This window comes from Siphateles boraxobius, unplaced genomic scaffold (genome assembly GCF_051911475.1).
Source record: "Siphateles boraxobius isolate OS27281-9 unplaced genomic scaffold, OSU_SipBor_1 12, whole genome shotgun sequence".
Lineage (NCBI taxonomy): Eukaryota > Metazoa > Chordata > Actinopteri > Cypriniformes > Leuciscidae > Siphateles > Siphateles boraxobius.
In genome coordinates this window covers 17,573,381-17,592,191 of record NW_027508722.1, presented here as the reverse complement: position 1 = coordinate 17,592,191, position 18,811 = coordinate 17,573,381, and the positions used below count along the sequence as shown (strand labels likewise).

The following is an 18,811-nucleotide window of genomic DNA, read 5'->3' as shown; positions in this document are numbered from 1 at the left end:
TCAATTAAGGGCTTGCAATGCAAAACCATAGGCTACTGAAGTAATAAAGAAAATGATACAGCCAGTGGTGGAAATGGTTGAGATACACGGGGGACCCTAGTTGTGGAATATATGAAATTTGCAAAGCATTTGAAGGCTATAACGTGGAATAAAGATGGAAATCCTCTACATTAGGAACTGGAACTCCGTCCCCCCTTAAAATTCACTCCCCTGTAAGAAATTGTAGTCTGCCTCGACCCAGATTCCACTCCAAAATATATTTTAGAATGAGCTCATCCCCAAAATGGCTTAATTATCATAGAGATGAAGGAAGTGAAGTTATATTGTTTCTTCACCATTTAGGTTGATCCTGATCCTGAGCAAATGGTAGTCAATTGTAGAATGGGAATGGGTGTGGGACACCGAGAACCTTCTCAGACAATGGGGTGTCTCAACTTACAGAACACAGCTGTTACAACAAGAGCAACTTCATTTACATTAAGAGTGGTAAACTGTAACAGGATAAAAGGTTTAAGATTTGGATGTTCTGGGTTCAGTCTGACGCCGATGAACCCAAGGTGCTTTGTGTACCTTGCCACTGCTATGCTGTAATAAACTTCATTTTTGAGATCTTCGACGTCCACATCATTTTTTTTTACACCCCCCAATTTCCAGTCCCGGATAGCAGCTCACTACAAAAGTATGATTTCTCAACTAACTGAAGAATACAATAGCCTACATAAAATTCTACAGTATGGTGTAGTATAAGATTAATGCATTCAAGAATCTTTTGTGGTCCGACTGTGAAGAAATATCTGTTAATAGGTTAATATGATGCCATAAAGAATCGCATGTGCAGGGTAAGATTTGTGAAAGTGTACAAAAGATTGCAAGCGTAAATAAAATATGCGTGTGCAAGAGATGATTTGTAAAGGTGTAAATGACCTTTCAAGTAGCTATAAGAAAAAATATTTGCTGCATTTTACTGTTATTCTTAAATGTAATGCATGTATTGTGAAACTGAAGCTTCATGCTTACACAAAATAAATATGATCTGTATTCTGCTGACTTCCATTTTTCCGCGCTTACACTTTTGGCACGTTTTTTTCCCGCACAAATACGGCCAAAAGCATTGCAGGCCTGTGAACAGCAATTTGCAACCAAAAACAACATAGTCAGAGACTGCTAAACAGATTGGTCGCGTAAAATCAACCTTTGTGTAAAAAAATTAACTGTTGCAAATGTCTAAATGACTTGTGTACACGAGGCAAAAAAGTTCCCGAAGTAACACGATTTCAACAGTTGCTTCTTTGTTTTACCTGCGCACGATTATCTCACTCACTGAGTTCAGTTTTGCAAGCTCGAAGAGGAGGGCGGGTCCACCTTCTTCATGTAGCCAATCAAATGAGCTTCTCGCTGACTCTCGATTTACTCTTATCTCTCGATTGGTTCAATAAACATGCCAGTCGCCAGAAAACATCTTTATCTTCATTTGGCTCAGCATCGTTCTCGTTTGTACTTTTAATGCACACATGGTACATAAATAAATTAATTATGATTGCTTAATAAGCTGTGCACCATTAGGCTGATATGAGTTAATACTGAATTTAACAGTCCGTGACTGTTAAACGTATTGCACCCTTATACATTGTATTACGGTATTGACTACCCGTATTGTTTTATTTGAAGGTATACGGTTATGTACGTGATGACGTTACGTTTTTCTTTACGTCTCATGTTTCTAAGTTGAGAGAACATGTGAACTGATGTGATGTTCAAGTGAAGCTTGCTAATAAAATCCTGCAAGAGGATAAACAGCACTGAACAGCGTTTCGTTTGTTTTTCCTGCACGCGAGTGAAGGTGAATTGCGCACTCGGATGCTCAACAGGTTATGGGCCCAGGCACGGAAACAAACGAGCGTGAGTAAAGACAGACGCGCCGTATCAACGTTACGCGTTCTATGAAGCTAGAGAAGCAGCTAACTGAAGTGACCTAAGAAGAAAAGTCGGCGGGAAGATGGCAAACAGAGCGGTAGGAGTCCTAGCAAATCAATCTTTGTTTGATGGATCCGAAGACAAATATGATCTTTGGGAAACGAGATTCTTAAGCTGTTTACACACTCTAAAGTTAAAAGAAACTATCTTGCATGAGCCCACTGATGCTAACGCGGAACAGCTAGCCGAAGACAGACGGAAGAATGCTGATTGTTATGCTGAACTTGTAAGACTGATAGATGATAAAAGCCTATCACTGATAAGACATGAAGCTGCTGACGATGGCAGGAAAGCCCTTAAAATACTGAAAGAGCATTATTCTGGGAAAAGCAAGCCACGGATAATAAATATGTACACATCGTTAACTCAGCTACGCATGGCAGACAACGAGAGTGTTACTGACTACTTGATAAGAGCAGAAAACATCATCACAGCACTGAGAGATGCTGGAGAAGCCATGAGTGATGGATTAACCATAGCAATGATTCTCCGTGGATTACCAGATATTTTCAAACCGCTAGCCGTCCACATAACACAGAATGAGGACGACGTTACGTTCACAGATTTTAAGAGAAGACTGCGAATTTACGAAGAGGCGGAGAAAATGAAAGTAACTGAATCCACAGATAATGTGATGAAGACGCAGACGAGACAAGGAAAAGGTCCTCTCAGGTACCACACAAAAGAAAGAAAAGAGGAAGACACAAATGTGACATGTTACAAATGTGGAATAAAGGGACACAGAGCGAGAAAGTGTTACAAGAGAGTGTGGTGCAGTCATTGTAAAAATAGTACACACGCGGAGTTCCTGTGCAAGAAAAAGGGCGACCAAGATGGCGTCAGAAAGGTTACAGAAGAACACGCTAATGACCAAGATCATCTCTTCAAAGCTGAACACTCAGAATATGAAAAACCGCAGAACAAAGTGAAGATGAAAGGCATCATGGTAGACGCTGGAGCGACGTCTCACATTGTGAGTGACATCACAAAATTCAGAAGTTTTGATAACTCATTTCAACCAGAGACTCATTCAGTAGAATTAGCCGACGGTACGAAGTGCAGTGGAATGGCGCAACAAAGAGGAACGGCAGTGATTTATCTCATAGATGATGCTGGAAAGCAGCACACTGCACGGCTACGGGACGCACTATACATGCCTTCATACCCACATGACATTTTCTCGGTAGCTAGAGCAACAAATGGAAGAGCAACAGTCATTTTCAAAAAGGGAGACAGCCACTTGATTACCAAAGACGGAAGCAGGTTTGATATACATGAAAGTGGAAACTTGTACTATTTACCAACACTAGAAGAGGGCGTTGACCAGTGCAAAGTGTGTCATGATTTACAAACCTGGCATGAAATTTTGGGACATTGTAACCATGAAGATGTACAGAAGCTACAAGGTGTAGTAAGAGGCATGGAGATAAGAGGAAACAAAATGAGACCGGAACAGTTATGCGAAGTGTGTACAAAAGGAAAATTCACGCAGACCAGAAACCGGGAGCCAGACAGAAAAGCAAAGAAACCTCTGGAACTGATTCACACAGATCTGGCCGGTCCCATGCCAACACAGAGCAAAGAAGGACACAGATATGCACAGTCATTTACAGATGACTATTCAGGTACGATGTTTGTGTACTTCCTGAAAACTAAAGGTGACACAATACAAGCTACTGAGAAGTTTTTAGCTGACATTGCACCTTATGGAGAAACCAAGTGTATCCGTTCAGATAACGGCACTGAATTCATGAGTCGAGATTTCCAAACGCTGTTGACAAGGAGTAAGATTAGACATGAAACATCTGCACCTTATTCGCCACATCAGAATGGCACAGCGGAGAGAGGATGGAGAACACTTTTTGATATGAGCAGATGCTTGCTGATAGAGAGCGAGTTGCCAGATGAGTTGTGGAACTACGCAATGCAAACATCAGCCTACGTGAGAAATAGGTGTTACAGTAGACGCACAAAGAAAACGCCATATGAGTTATTCACAGGGAAAAAGCCAGATGTTTCAAAAATGCAGAAATTCGGAACAATATGTTTTGCTTACAAACAAGAGAAGAGCAAACTGGACTCAAGATGCGAACAAGGTGTTTTTATAGGCTACGACAAGAACAGCCCCGCCTATCTAGTATACTACCCTAACACCGGAAAAGTCCAAAAACACAGATTGGTGAAGTTCACAACACAGACAACCAGTGAAAGAGAAAAACGAACATCTGAGACATACACAAGATGTGAAGACATGGATCCAAATATCTTCAGCAGTGAAGTCAGTGCCGCCGATAATGTGGAGGATGAACCAGATCATGGTGTTCAAAGTGTTGTTTCAGAGACTTTGCCCGAACAGGCTGCTCCCAATCAATCGGGTAGAGCTACAGAATCCGAGATCAGAAAGAACCCCCCAAGAACCAGGAAGAAGCCAGCTTACCTACATGATTTTGAAACTGAGGATGCTGAAGACAAACTGCAAACATGCATAGATTTTTGCTACAGGGCAGTATGTGATATACCTCAAACCTACCAGGATGCCATAACATCAACAAAATCCAAGCAATGGAAGGATGCTATGGACAAAGAAATGCGATCATTGGAAGAGAACAAGACCTTCACACTCACTAAACTACCACCAGGAAAACAACCAGTCGGAGGAAGATGGGTTTACGGACTTAAAAGAGACATTGACGGATCTGAAAAATACAAGGCAAGATTTGTGGCGAAAGGATACAGTCAGAAACAAGGGACTGACTATGATGAGACATTCTCCCCAACAGCTGACATGACAAGTGTGAGAATAGTTTTGCAAAAAGCAGCACAGGAAAACCTAATCTTGCACCAAATGGATGTCGAGACAGCTTACTTGCATGCACCTATAGATCACGAAATCTATATGGAACAACCAGAGGGTTATGAGCAAAAATCTGAAAAGGATGAAAAATTAGTATGCATGCTAAAAAAATCTCTCTATGGCCTTAAGCAATCTGGTAGGAACTGGAATGCTTTGTTACATGTATGTTTGACTGAGAACGGTTTTACACAGAACCCAGCTGACAATTGCGTATACACTAAAGAAAAGCCAGATGAGAAAGTAATCCTGATAGTATGGGTTGATGATTTAATCCTAGCTGCTAACAGTGAAAGTGTTCTGGAAAGTGTAAAAGAAATGCTCACACAAAGGTTCAAAATGAAAGACATGGGAAGGTTGAGACACTTCCTGGGCATAGATTTTGAACAAGCAGAGGGTCTAGTTAAAATGTCACAGGAAAGATATGTGAGAAGAATACTAGATCGTTTCAACATGCAGAACTGTAAATCAAGGGAAACGCCATGTGAACCAAAACTTGATTTTACAGAAAATGCAGAAAAAATGAAAGAGCCAAAGATGTTCAGGGAGGCAGTAGGAAGTTTAATATACTTGTCCACTTGTACAAGACCAGACCTAAGTTTTGTTGTCAGTAAATTATCTCAGTATTTTGCTGAACCAACAGAACAGCACTGGAACACAGTTAAACATGTGTTCAGGTACCTTAAATGTACAGCAGAACAGCAATTATGCTTCAGGAGAAATGATACAGAGAGGCTAGGTCTGAGAGTGTATAGTGACGCCGACTGGGCATCTGACACAAAAGACAGACGTAGTACTTCAGGGTACTGTATTAATCTGAGTGAAGAAAGCTCTTTGATCTCATGGAAAACCAGAAAACAACCGACAGTAGCGTTATCTACTTGCGAAGCAGAGTACATATCTTTGGCATCAGCCATGCAGGAATGTATCTACCTAGAACAGTTGCTTAAGGGTATGGACACATACAAATATGCACAAACAAAGGTGTTCGAAGACAACCAAGGTACCATTGCACTAGCCAGAAACCCAATCTGTAGGCAAAGGTGCAAGCACATTGATATCAAATACCATTTCATAAGAGAAATTGTAAATGATGGCAAAGTTATTTTGGAATATTGTCCTACAGAGACAATGGTTGCTGACATAATGACAAAGCCAGCCACCAAGCAGAAGTTAAAGAGGTTTAGTCGGGATATGTTTGGAACTTAAAAGTGTAAAAATGTTTTGTATACATTCAATTTATGTAAAGGAGAAAATTTTATTTTATGTTTAATTTGATGTTATAGAAAATACAATGGGCTAAGAGTGAGTGGGGGTGTTAAACGTATTGCACCCTTATACATTGTATTACGGTATTGACTACCCGTATTGTTTTATTTGAAGGTATACGGTTATGTACGTGATGACGTTACGTTTTTCTTTACGTCTCATGTTTCTAAGTTGAGAGAACATGTGAACTGATGTGATGTTCAAGTGAAGCTTGCTAATAAAATCCTGCAAGAGGATAAACAGCACTGAACAGCGTTTCGTTTGTTTTTCCTGCACGCGAGTGAAGATGAATTGCGCACTCGGATGCTCAACAGTGACAAAGACAACTGTAATTACTTCACACAGTAGGCCTATTTGGAAATTCCATATTAATTAATTCCATTTTAAGCTACTCTGACAGCACATTCTACTGTCCTTGTATTACAGCTGTCATTAAACTATAAACCATTTCATTTGGTGTATGAATATGAATGAATATTTTTCACATTTTTAACTTTGTGTGTTTTAACTTTGTGAGTCCTAGGGTGAACACAATGCTAAATATTTCACAATTCTTCTATAATAATATTTGTATAGCTCCTTGGAGTACTATAGGTGGCTTCAGGCTCTACAAATTACAATTTGAGTTGATTGTAATCAATTTAATAACCATACCTCTTTGGTAGTCTCTGACATTTTGCATTTGAAGTCAATATACCACTGTTATTGACATCTTTGCTTTTTTTCTTGGTTGACTTTGTTTTCATTGGAATTGGAACAGTGAGTTGAGGAGTGTAAAATTTGGAGTTGGCAGTTTAAGGCTTTGAACCATCTCTTTGCCCAACCTTCCTGAGATTGAGTTATGTCTTTCCTGAGATGGGTCTAAGCAACTGTTCAGAGAAGTTATGAGCCATTATTTGTTCTCTCTACATCCCCTGTTGCCTGTAAAGAGTGTCTATGGTAAAGAGACATACATTTTTCTGACAAATGCTCCTGGTCTCAATCGCCTTCGTTGTTTTTTTTTTTTTTTTTTTAGAATTGAGTGTTTCACGATTCCGAACCATCGCTCAACATGGCAATTTGTGTCCCTTGTTTTACTTGGCACGGAGCCATCATCTTCTTTACCACCTGCAGAGTAGCATCTGCCTGCAAAAACGGAGGCTGCATTTTCAGGACCGCATTTCTAGGACCCTAGGTTTTTAGTGACAACGCCACCCACCGAATTAGAGGACCAGCGAAGATGGATGACATTCAGAGTGTGAGTATCAAATGCGAATCGATTTTTATTTGTTTAACTTTAAAAACAATTGTGATGCATTTCATTGGAAAGTTAACGTTACCAACGTGCTGGTGATTTGCTAAACAGTCTTGAATGCATAGCCATCATATATTAGCCTCTAATGCTGGAAAATGAATTGTTAGCACGTTCATTTAACGGAACTGTTGCATGATAAGCCTGTGTTGACTTATTTACAGCACAATAAACTGTAGCATGTTCGTTCTGAAAGCTTGTTAATTACTCATTGTTTTTCCATTTTAATTCAGTTAAAATAATCTTAATGTTTTCACTGTCACGTGCTCACAGTCAGCCTGTTTAACGTTACCCACAATACATGTTATGTGTACGTCTCTTCATTTTGACATGGTTTTATAAAGTTGGTTGAGACTTATGACATTTTAATAGTCAGACATATCAGAGAGGCCATTATAATAATTGACTGTTAAAATCCCACGTGTTAGAATGTGTCATTTACTGTATACTGTAGCCTACTCTATATGAAGTGCTATCAAGGACACAGCTCAGGGTGGGCAATAGTATGACAAAAGATAAATAAATAAATTGGTTAAGTACTAGGCTTAGGCCTAATTTATGTCTATTTATTTATATGAAATTAACTTAAAAATGTTTTTCAAGAAACAGATAACAATCCAAGAAGGGAGATCCTTTCCTGATTGGTAGGTAGTGCTGCTGCATACATCACAATGTGTGCTTTAAATCTTATATATATATGGTCAGGAAAAGTCGTGTCAATAATATTATTTCTATTCAGATTTCTTGCATCTCTCTCTATTATTTTTTTTTCTCAGTTCATATGGGCTTTATTGACATGAGTGTTTATAAAACCTTTGTTCCCACAACATCAAAATCATTTTTTTTTCCAAATCTTTGAACAGTATGCAATAATTGTATTATGAACATTAATTGGAATGAAGATTGATATCATTATTTTTATCATTATCAAAATGAAATTTAAAATTAGAGAGTATAACATGTTCAACTAAATGTTCCTTATTTAATTCACTTCTCTTTCTCTCTCTTAGGAGTCAGTGATGATGTTGTCCATGTGTTTGTCCATCCATTGAAGTTCTGTTTATGTGGTTCACGTCATGATCAAATTTGTTTTTGTGTGTGTTCAAGTTCAGTTGTTATATAATATTTTGTAAAATATTTTGTGTGTTCAATTTCAGTTGTTATATATTATTTTGTAAAATATTTTGTGTGTTCAAGTTCAGGTGTTATATATTATTTTGTAAAATACACAATATTAAATCTACCCCCAGAGTCATCCTTGTCTTCCCTCTGTACTTGAAAATGTGGTCCATCTAGTGACTGAAAAGACTATAAAGTTATTATAGTATGCTACTTAGACCCAATAATTTCTCAACATTCCTAGGAACCTGGTTTAATTGCAATAAAGAAAGTAGTATTTGGGTGTAATAAAACTTGAAAAAAAAAATTGTAATGTATAGTTAAAACTGGGTTGAAATACTGCCTTGGTGGCACTTTTTTCGGTCCTCCAAAACTAGGGTCCTGGAAATGCGTTCCTGGGACTGCGGTTCTCCGACTCGGTAGGTGGCGCTGTCACAAAAAACTAGGGTCCTAGAAATGCGGTCCTAGAAGTGGGGTCCTGAAAATGCAGCCTCCGGGACTGCAGACAGATAATATTGCACCTGCATACCTTTTCAAATCCACTAACAGCAGATCACTCCAAAGTGGAAAAATGCCAAGATAGTTGTCAAAAAGGACATCAACAATGCCTGGGCAGAAGTATGCATTCTCTTCATCATTTGTAGTCTCGGAATCCTCTTTTTCAAGCTCTTCCTGTACCTCATTCAAGACTTTCTTGAATTCGTATGTGAAGGGTGATCTGCCAACAATTGTGCGGGTATTTGTTCTGTCCACATCATTTTCTTCCTGAGTTAAGGGGCTGTTCTGTAAATTGTCAGTATCTTCCATGTCGGGAATCTTGCCTTCTTTTATTAAGTCCTGCATGGCCTTCAGATTAATCCTGACAGTACTGGTGTTGTATTTCCCAATAATACAGTTCACAGTGAGCGGAAGATTTTGAGGGCTGCATGTGGCATTGAGGTAGTGTTTTGCAACCTGCCAAATGCAAATGTTGCAAAATCCTTCAAACCTTTGTCTGCCGTTTTTCTCCCAAAAGACTGAGAAACAGATTTGAGCACATGTCCAGAACAAATGCTCTGATGTCCTTCCATGTCTTCAGTTTTGAACAAATCTCAAAAGCCCTGTCCAAGCTGACAACTCCCTGTTGAATGCCAGAAGATCACTTTGGAGTAGTGCCCAGCTATAGTCTGTTTCTATCTGATGAACTCTTAGTTTTGTGTACTGTGACAGTTTTCGGAGGAACTGCATCATCCAGAATGTGATTGGTGGTATAGACTGTTAATTTGTCAGCATTTCACAGATAGGGAGGGGAGTTGCATTTTGACCACATCCAGGCAGAGTGAGAGAGTAGTAAAGGACTCTTTTGGTCTGACCATGAACTTTTGAAGCAACATTTCCTGTAGCATCTAGGTATAAGGTCAGTGGAGACTTCTTTCTTATAGGTGTTGCAAAATTATACTTACTCCTGTTTCAGTGTGCATTTGCACACCGAAGGGGTCCACTTGAAAGTGCTGTATACCCAGGCATTTTGTGAAATTTGATGTCACATTCCTTCATGATATTTTGAGTGAGGTCCATCTCAATGAACATGTCGTCATGAATTTCTTTTACTCTTTAAATTATTATTTAAATTATTCATCAGATTAATTACATATATTTTTTTTATTAATTTGCATGTAATCAACATGATTACAATTGCATATTAATATTTGCTGAGAGAACGTCCCAAAATATGTTACATTGCCTTATTGTTGCAGACAGAATCATTTAGATAAAGCATCTTAATAATTTAATACCAAATGTTATAATAATAAATCATAACATAAGTGCAAGGACCTGTTCATACATAGGGTGATCATATGTCCCTTTTTATGTACATATAAATGCACGTCATCAATACGCAGATCAAACAAAATTGTCATTCAATTTGAAAATCCAGTTATTTATTTATGTTTTGAAAATGCATTTTCAACATTAAATTCCACTATTTAATTATGAATGCATTCATGCATTTTAATGGTGTACTTCTGTTTTGCTTTCTTTTTTGTATTATTTTTTTATTTGAACTGTTTTTGATGGTTTATTATCTCATTTATTCATTCATTTTAAATTTACTCTTTTTATTATGCATTAAAATATCCAAGCATAAATTACTTTGTCACGTAGTACATTATTTTATAGATTAATACATTTACTATAGTAAACACCTTTTAAATGACTATTTTTATTGTATAATTAGTTGTTAATGAAATGCCTATGAGACACTGCCTCACAAATTGTTGCTATTCATTCAACTGAATTTTTACATTTTTTTGTCAAAGGGTCGCTAAAGGTCTCTGTCCCTGTTCACGAAGTGCTGAAACGTCAATCACTTCATGGTACTCCTGTTCACAAAGTGCCAAAGTAAATGAAAATGTCAATCACTCGTCATTAATTTGTTAAGAGCCTGCAAATGACAATAGATAATTTCCCTTTAAATATAATATTCCCACTCCCTCTAAATTGATTAAACACATTCATTTTTTAGCAAGTTATTTTGTTAATTTTGTTATTTTGTAACAAAATTAACATTAGATGGACAGCCCCAATTAAAGTATATTTATTTGACTAATATTTAAAGATATGATAGGTTAGACAAAACTCGTGTCTAAGTCTGAAAAGGTATATAAGAATAATTTCACTAACTACATGAATACATAGGCTACAAAAACAAAAGATTACTTACATGTAATGATGGAACTTGACCGAAGAAAAAAATGTCAGACGATTCAAAATGTATGAAAAGATTCTTTCCTGAACATAGTTTTTACAGACTAAAAAATGAGTACATCTCTACCAGACTTCACTAGCCAATCAGGAGCAATACTCAAGTCTGCATGCAGTGATACAGGTAGAGATTAATTGAAAGTTGCTACTGACTGGCTACTGATTTAGTCACCCCTTGCAACTATCATTTGATTGGCTTATAGGCAGTAGCCATGAGACAAGCATGCACACTTGAAAAATAGTTGTTTTTACAATTTTGGAACATATAGAAAATACAGAAAATGTAAGGTTTTGTCTCCATAGATTTTCATGTATGTATAAAGAATTAATAACATTACTGAAAATTTAAGCTCTTTTATCATGTATTTAAAAAAAAAAGTATTTGTTTCTTGCAAAGGCAGTAACTTGAACTTTTGTCTCCAACAAAGATCAAGTTACTGTCCATCAGTGATGTATTTGAATAAGGCACCAATGCAGTGCGTAACAGTGAAGTTATTGAATATTTTTAACAATAAAAAATCATAAGATTATACAAAAATAAATGTTTCCCAAAATTGTGCTGTAGTATAACCATCAGGACAGCAGTGACTGGGCCACAAGCCACAGATGTCTCACGCAGGCTCATCCTGCAGCTCATCGTGTCTGCTTGAGAGGAGTGAACCTGCAATGAACACGAGAAATAACGCTTTCCTACAGGCAACAGAAAATTCACCTCCTGAAGGAATAAAATAGCATGCAGCATGCTGATATGAAGCTATGTGACGTATTCTTTGGGCGGTGCTAAGTATGCATGCTACTCCAGTTACTCCGACAGTGAACTGATGGAACTGATGAGCATCTGACACTGAGCATGCGTTTACTACAGAACATACAGTCAGGTACAGCCACGGTCGCTTCGGCCAGGTGATATTTATAGCATAGGGGGCGGGATGCTTCAGATTCTAGTGAGCATTTGATTGGACAGAAGATGTGATGAGAAACTGAAGTCCGCGGTGACGTCATACAAATCCGTGATCCATTTTAGCGTAAGTGCAGAGACTGTAAGTTTTGAATGCTTATATCTCCTAAATGCGAATTTTCTCATTGTTTTGGAACAAATCAGCTTATTTATAACATTAAGGCTAACATATTCATCCTAAGAGCTTAAAAACTTAAATTTTGATTTCAGGGGGCCTTTAAAGCAGTTTGACTGAGCACAAAAGCAGCTTCTTATAATTGCGTCTGACCTTGTTCACAATGAGCGAGCTAGACCTTTTTCACAGACTGTATTTCAACTGACGCATTTCAACGGTCATCAGCATCTTAAATCCTGCGAAGTTTTATATATATATATATATATATATATATATATATATATATATATATATATTATTTATATATATATTTTTTGTTAAATGTATGCACAACACTATATTTGTATTAAATTACAAAAAACTAGTTAATACTGCTGTGAGGGTGTTTCTAATACATCTTTGATCTTTCTCTCTTCTGACTGCCATTATCAATCTCTATATATATTTATCTATATATCTTGAATGTTATGAAAACATTGTGGTGTTGTTCTTTTACTATTTGAGCAAATTGTAACACAAAAACTCATTCACTGCTATAGAAGTTAATCCAACTATTACGACTTCCATTTCTGAGAAACCTGGAAATGTGAACAGGGGAATAGGATGTCACGTCAAGTAATTTTCTTGAATCTAGCCAAAAACTGTGATAGGCAATTTGGTAGTCCTATAAATATTTTATATGTTTATGGTCCTATTAAGCCTGGTTATGAAAGTTAATATATGCAAAATAAAAGTATAAGTATTTTAAATACAAATTACAGTCTCTCAAAGAATTTAATTACAAATTACATTTCATTTATTTTTGTTAAGGAAAATACAAATGACAAAATACTCAAAAGTAATTAATTACGTATTTTAAATACATGTAATTAAAATACTGCCCATTTCTGGCTATAATTTTAAAAGAACATTTCAATGCACTGGTGCTCTCATCACTGAACACAAAATACCGCCATCTCGGATCCTTGAAACACAACACAATAGCTACAATAGGCTATAACACTCCCACCTTGTGGTTTATTTCCGTAGGACACGAGTAAACCTGCATCAACACAGAAAGCACAATCCATAGATAACGTAATGCACTAATCAATGCCATTAATGCCAGTTAAACTTATATTAACTTGTAATCTATTCAAATCAGCCTTCACTTTTTTTGACTGGGTCTGCCTTTATTCTGATTTTTGAAGCTTTCTTGACCGTCACACGTTCATTTTGTACTATTTTTCACGTTGCTGGTGTATAATTCTATTGTTCTTCACTCGTGTCTTTTCAAAATATATAATAAATAAATTCAGACGAGCAGTTATGGTTCTCTGTCTTTATTGAACATTGCACTTCAGTTGGTCCGTTTTGAACATGATTAAAACCACAGCTCAAGTTATACATTATTATAATGTTTTGAACTATGCTGTATAGCTGTTTTTTTGCGGTGTTTGTTGTCAAACTCAAAATTTTGTTTATTTTTAATTATTACAAAATGCCATTATATTTTATTGACAACGTTTATTTTTTTTATTAGATCAGATAACATTTTAAGCTGTCATATGTGTTATATGCATAGGGTTATACTGTATGTAAGCTGTCATATGGTCATGTTACAATGTGTCCCTTACATGTCACATGTATAGCTACCCCACATGGAGCATGTTGTCACTTTTCACTTCCATTCTTTCGGGGTAAATCAAGAAAAAAGTATAGGCTACACTTTATTAATTAAACAAAACCACTTAATTGTACTAGACATGTGTGAAATTAATGCGGGAAAAAATAAATACTCTGTCTGAACCCTACTTCTACACAAACTGAGAAAGACAAAAAGCGTTACTTAGGTTGTGCCCCGCCCCCGCTCTCCCCTATGTTAAGATAAGAGATAATTTGCCAAAATCTGATAGGTTCACTTGCATTCACTCCACCCTTTGAGTCCTGGATAGTTTCTTCTCATTGGCTAATTTCTCTGGTGCCCATCCTCGTTCGATTACGTCATCCAATAGATGTTCGTGATGTCATATGAGCTTTTGCTTATACGCCCCAACAGATCATGCGCAAAGCATTTTGGTACTTGAAGTTTTAAAATTAAGACTTTAGACCGAAACAAATGTACAGAAAAACTACAATATGAGATACGCCTTCAATCTTATGGGCCGTCTCGACTTTGTATTCGGCAGGTGAAATAAAAGCACACAGATATGTGCGTGTCAGTAGTCTGAGCAAGGATAGATTCCCAATGGTAAGTCAAAGTAAACCTCTTACATGATAAAAGTGTACAGTGAATGAGTAAATCTTAAGTACTATGTGAATAATGTTCATATTGCTCTTAGCGAAGCTAGCAAAGTTTATGCGATCATGTTTACATCTGAGAGTTGCATTGCTCTTGTTATGTTGATCGTGCTAAGTAATTTTCTTGCTGTTATTTCCTAAAATTGGTATACGGTAATTAGTTTGGCAATGTTACAGAAAAGCAAGAAAGCAAAATCAGGTTTTTACTGCGGATTAAACCCAACGCATGAACAATAAACTGTATGTAGGTTTTGATGTATGTATGTATTTTAAATTTAGGACAAGATATTATTTCCATTGTTTCCAAATCATAATCATGTTGTCAAATGTTTGCCTAATGTTTGTATTTATGTCTATATTCTATTTATGTCATTGCACTGTGTGTGTGCTCCATCACTTCAGGGTGACAGCAGGTGCAGTAACGGTGTCCAGCTGAAAGGAAAGATGTTGTCGGATGCTCAGCTCTTTGATGGGGAATTTGAAAATCTGGTGTCTGAACTTACAGAGCAGGACTTCACTGATCCAGTTCTCACTGATGCCCTCAACAGACTCAGAGAGGTAAAGTAAACTCTCACAACCAGTACTGAAGAAACATCAGAATCAGAATCAGAATCAGAAAAAGCTTTATTGCCAAGTGTGCTTGCACACACAAGGAATTTGTTTTGGTACTGAGGCTTCCAGTGGACATATACAAATACAACATGAAACATAATACTACAAATTATAAGAATAAAAAATAAAAATATAAATATATGAGAATACAACTATCACAGTTGGGTTTAGTGAGAATAGACATTTTCAGATTTACAGATTATGAACCTATTTACAGTGTTTTGAATATTATAAATAAATAAATCTACATATAAGTATCACCTGAGTTGTGGGATATTGCACTAAACAGTGGGAGTATTGCACTTACAGGCATATGCCTTGGGAGGAGTGTTAACTGTTCAGGAGGGAAATGGCCTGTGGGAAGAAACTAACATGGGCAAGACTAAGAGATAAAAGATGACAGACTGCACTGGTTATTTAATGTGAGATGTATTTCAAGAAGTATACTACGTGACATCAGCTGCCCAATGTCATGGTGTCAGTACATAGACATAAAGAACATGCTAATGTTCAAAAGAACAAATTATGCTAGAGTTGAGACGCATGGAGACTGGCACACAAAGCATTTGCAGTTTAAAACTCCAAAACAGATCTGAAACAATTCTGCACTGAATCTACTGTATTATTTGTCAGTTTTGTGAATTGTGTAATTTTTCTCTAGGTGCTTCGGTACAATGCTCCTGGAGGCAAGAGAAACCGAGGCTTGTCTGTGATTGGTTCTTTACGGGAGTTAGTTTCTCCCTCTGAACTGCCATCTGATGAAGCGCACAGAGCCCTTTTGGTTGGATGGTGCATTGAACTGGTATGTAAAATTGATACCATTAATTGTAATTGGGGAAAACATTTAGAAAAAAAAGATTAAATAGTGCAGTGCAAAACTTTTCGATTTCTTCACAGCTTCAGGCATTTTTCTTGGTGGCTGATGACATCATGGATGCATCCATGACAAGAAGGGGTCAACCCTGTTGGTATAAGAAGGTAATTGATTTATGCTCATTTAATGTTTTTCCAAACACAAGAATATTGATTTTTTTTATTATGATTATTAAATTTTTACTGTTAAAGACACTGTCCACCTTAAAAATTGTCATCATTCCAAACTTGCATGACTTTATTTCTTCTGTGGAACACAAAAGAAGATATTTTGAAAAATGTTGGTAACCAAACAGTTTCGGTTCCCATTGACTTCCACTGTATAGTCAAACATGGAACACACACCTTTTGATTACCAACATCCTTCAAAATATCTTATTTTGTGTTCCACATAAGATTGAAAGACATACAAGTTTAGAACGACATGAGGGTGAGTAAATTATGACAGAATTTTCATTTTGGGGGGATCTATTCCTTTAATAACAATAAAAATCAGTATTCTTGTCTGATTTAAAAAAAATTTTTTACAGATCACGGGATTGACAATTCATAGTTGTTAAAGAGGAATAAGTATTATATTTTTTAGTTTATTATGTTATATTATATAACAGTAGTGTATATCAGTTGTGTGGAGTATTACTTTGCTAATTGTGCTCTTTTTGAATTTGTCAGGAAGGTATTGGACTGGATGCCATTAATGACGCTTTTCTCCTGGAGGGGGGGATCTACCGCCTTCTTCGCAGACATTGCAGAGGACAGCGCTACTATGTCCATCTACTTGAGCTTTTTACTGAGGTAACACACACAAAAGGTTTATTAGTCTGCTATAACACATGTACGCACATTTTAACTTATCATACAAAAGTACACAAAACTGTTAAGCTGTTTCTCTCACATTATCTGCATATTGTTTAATAGATAAAGACATAGCTGTGCTGTCTTAACTGAATCTTTTTTCCTTACAGACCTCTTTCCAGACAGAGCTGGGTCAAACTCTAGATCTGATGACTGCACCGCCACACAAAATCGACCTTGATCGCTTCACCATGGAGAGGTCAGAAGTTGAGCTGGACTTTTTAAACTTATGGCACAGACAATTTAAATACTTGCTTGTTGATTTATTTATAGCTTATTATTTGCCAATTGCCTTTCGTTGACTGATTTAAAGTGTATTTGCCTTAGGTACAAAGCCATTGTGAAATACAAGACTGCATTCTACTCGTTTTATCTCCCTGTGGCTGCAGCCATGTACATGGTGAGTTTTGCATACATGTGTTCTGTGTGTATTTTGTGAATAGAATTGTTTGTGTGATCATTTTTGTTATTGATTACAGGCAGGGATTGAGAATGAGACTGAACACAACAATGCTAAAACAATTTTACTTGAGATGGGAGAGTTCTTTCAGATACAGGTATACCGTATTAGTATAAAGCAACACTTTTAAAGCATAATATCCTCAATCAGATCTGGTTGCAATATCTCATAGCATTCATAACATGTTTGCCATTGACAGGATGACTACCTGGATTGCTATGGTGATCCTGCAGTGACTGGAAAGATCGGCACAGATATACAGGACAACAAATGCAGCTGGCTGGTGGTGACCGCACTGGGCATCATGACACCTGAACAAAGGGCAGAACTAGAGGTGAGAAAGTGTGGGGCTGCGGAATGACAAACAAATATAATGAATGAAAAAATAGAACACATTAATGTGGGAGAGTTAACAGTTTTCTGACTTGTCTTCTGTCTCTCAGGCATGTTATGGGCGTAGTGATGCTGAAAGTGTTGAAAGGGTCAAGGCTTTGTATGATACTCTGGAAATGCCTATCCGATATCATCAACATGAGGAGGAGAGCTATCACCGCCTTCAAAAACTCATTCAGCTTCATGCCAAGAATCTGCCTCATGCTGTTTTTCTTAATTTTGCCAAGAAAATATATAAGAGGAATAAATGAGGGTGTGGTTCAGGGAACTGGAGGGACTTGACAAATGGAGTTAAGTATTTTAGGCACACAGACTTCAGGCTCAAATAAAGATGCAGTGAGGGGTTTTAGTGGAATATGAAAGTGGTAGATTTTAACTGCACTTTAAATATACTGTCAAGAATTTAGATGCATTTAAAATAAAAGTCTAATTATGATGCATCATTATTTGTTTTTCCCCTTTTATTCTTGCATCAAAAATGCAATCGGCTGATTCAGAGTTCAGGCATTGTACTACAAATAGTACATCTGTCAGTGTTTAAATTGAGGTACATATGTATAAACCATATATTTTCATCAGCTTTTGCATTGTATTGTCAACATCTTTGGAAGAACTAGGGAGAGTAAAGGAATGACAAAAGATTTATAGATAAAAATAGTTAAATAGAATATTTTTTTAAGTATGAGAACCAACTCAGTGGACAGATGCACATATTCCTTAAAATATTGAACTTATTATTTAATAATAAGAAAATACCCTACAGAAAATATCTTCCCAAGCAGAACACAATGGCACTTTTCAGGGCAGTTTCATTCAGAATCCTAGCTTTGTTGTTTGTTGGTTGGTTTGTTTTTGTGAAACCTGTGACATTAACGGTTGTACTGTACATTTATTATAGACTGTCAGAATGTGTTTCTCAAGTGTACGGTCAGGTGATCATCAATCCCCAATATTGCTGTAAATGTAGCATACAGAAAAACAGAAATGTGCAAATAAACAAATCTGATCAACATTTT

At 36.8% G+C, this 18,811-nt stretch overlaps 1 protein-coding gene across 1 annotated transcript; it reads left to right on the top strand.

Annotated features, from left to right (window-relative positions):
• The first annotated feature begins 14,401 nt into the window (after positions 1-14,401).
• Positions 14,402-18,807, top strand: fdps (farnesyl diphosphate synthase (farnesyl pyrophosphate synthetase, dimethylallyltranstransferase, geranyltranstransferase)). The gene is made up of 10 exons (XM_077209622.1): positions 14,402-14,552; positions 15,005-15,160; positions 15,876-16,016; positions 16,112-16,192; positions 16,760-16,882; positions 17,053-17,141; positions 17,270-17,342; positions 17,422-17,499; positions 17,602-17,736; positions 17,846-18,807. The coding sequence occupies exons 1-10, from the start codon at positions 14,550-14,552 to the stop codon at positions 18,044-18,046; spliced, it is 1,080 nt and encodes a 359-aa protein (XP_077065737.1). The 5' UTR covers positions 14,402-14,549; the 3' UTR covers positions 18,047-18,807.
• Positions 18,808-18,811: the final 4 nt, after the last annotated feature.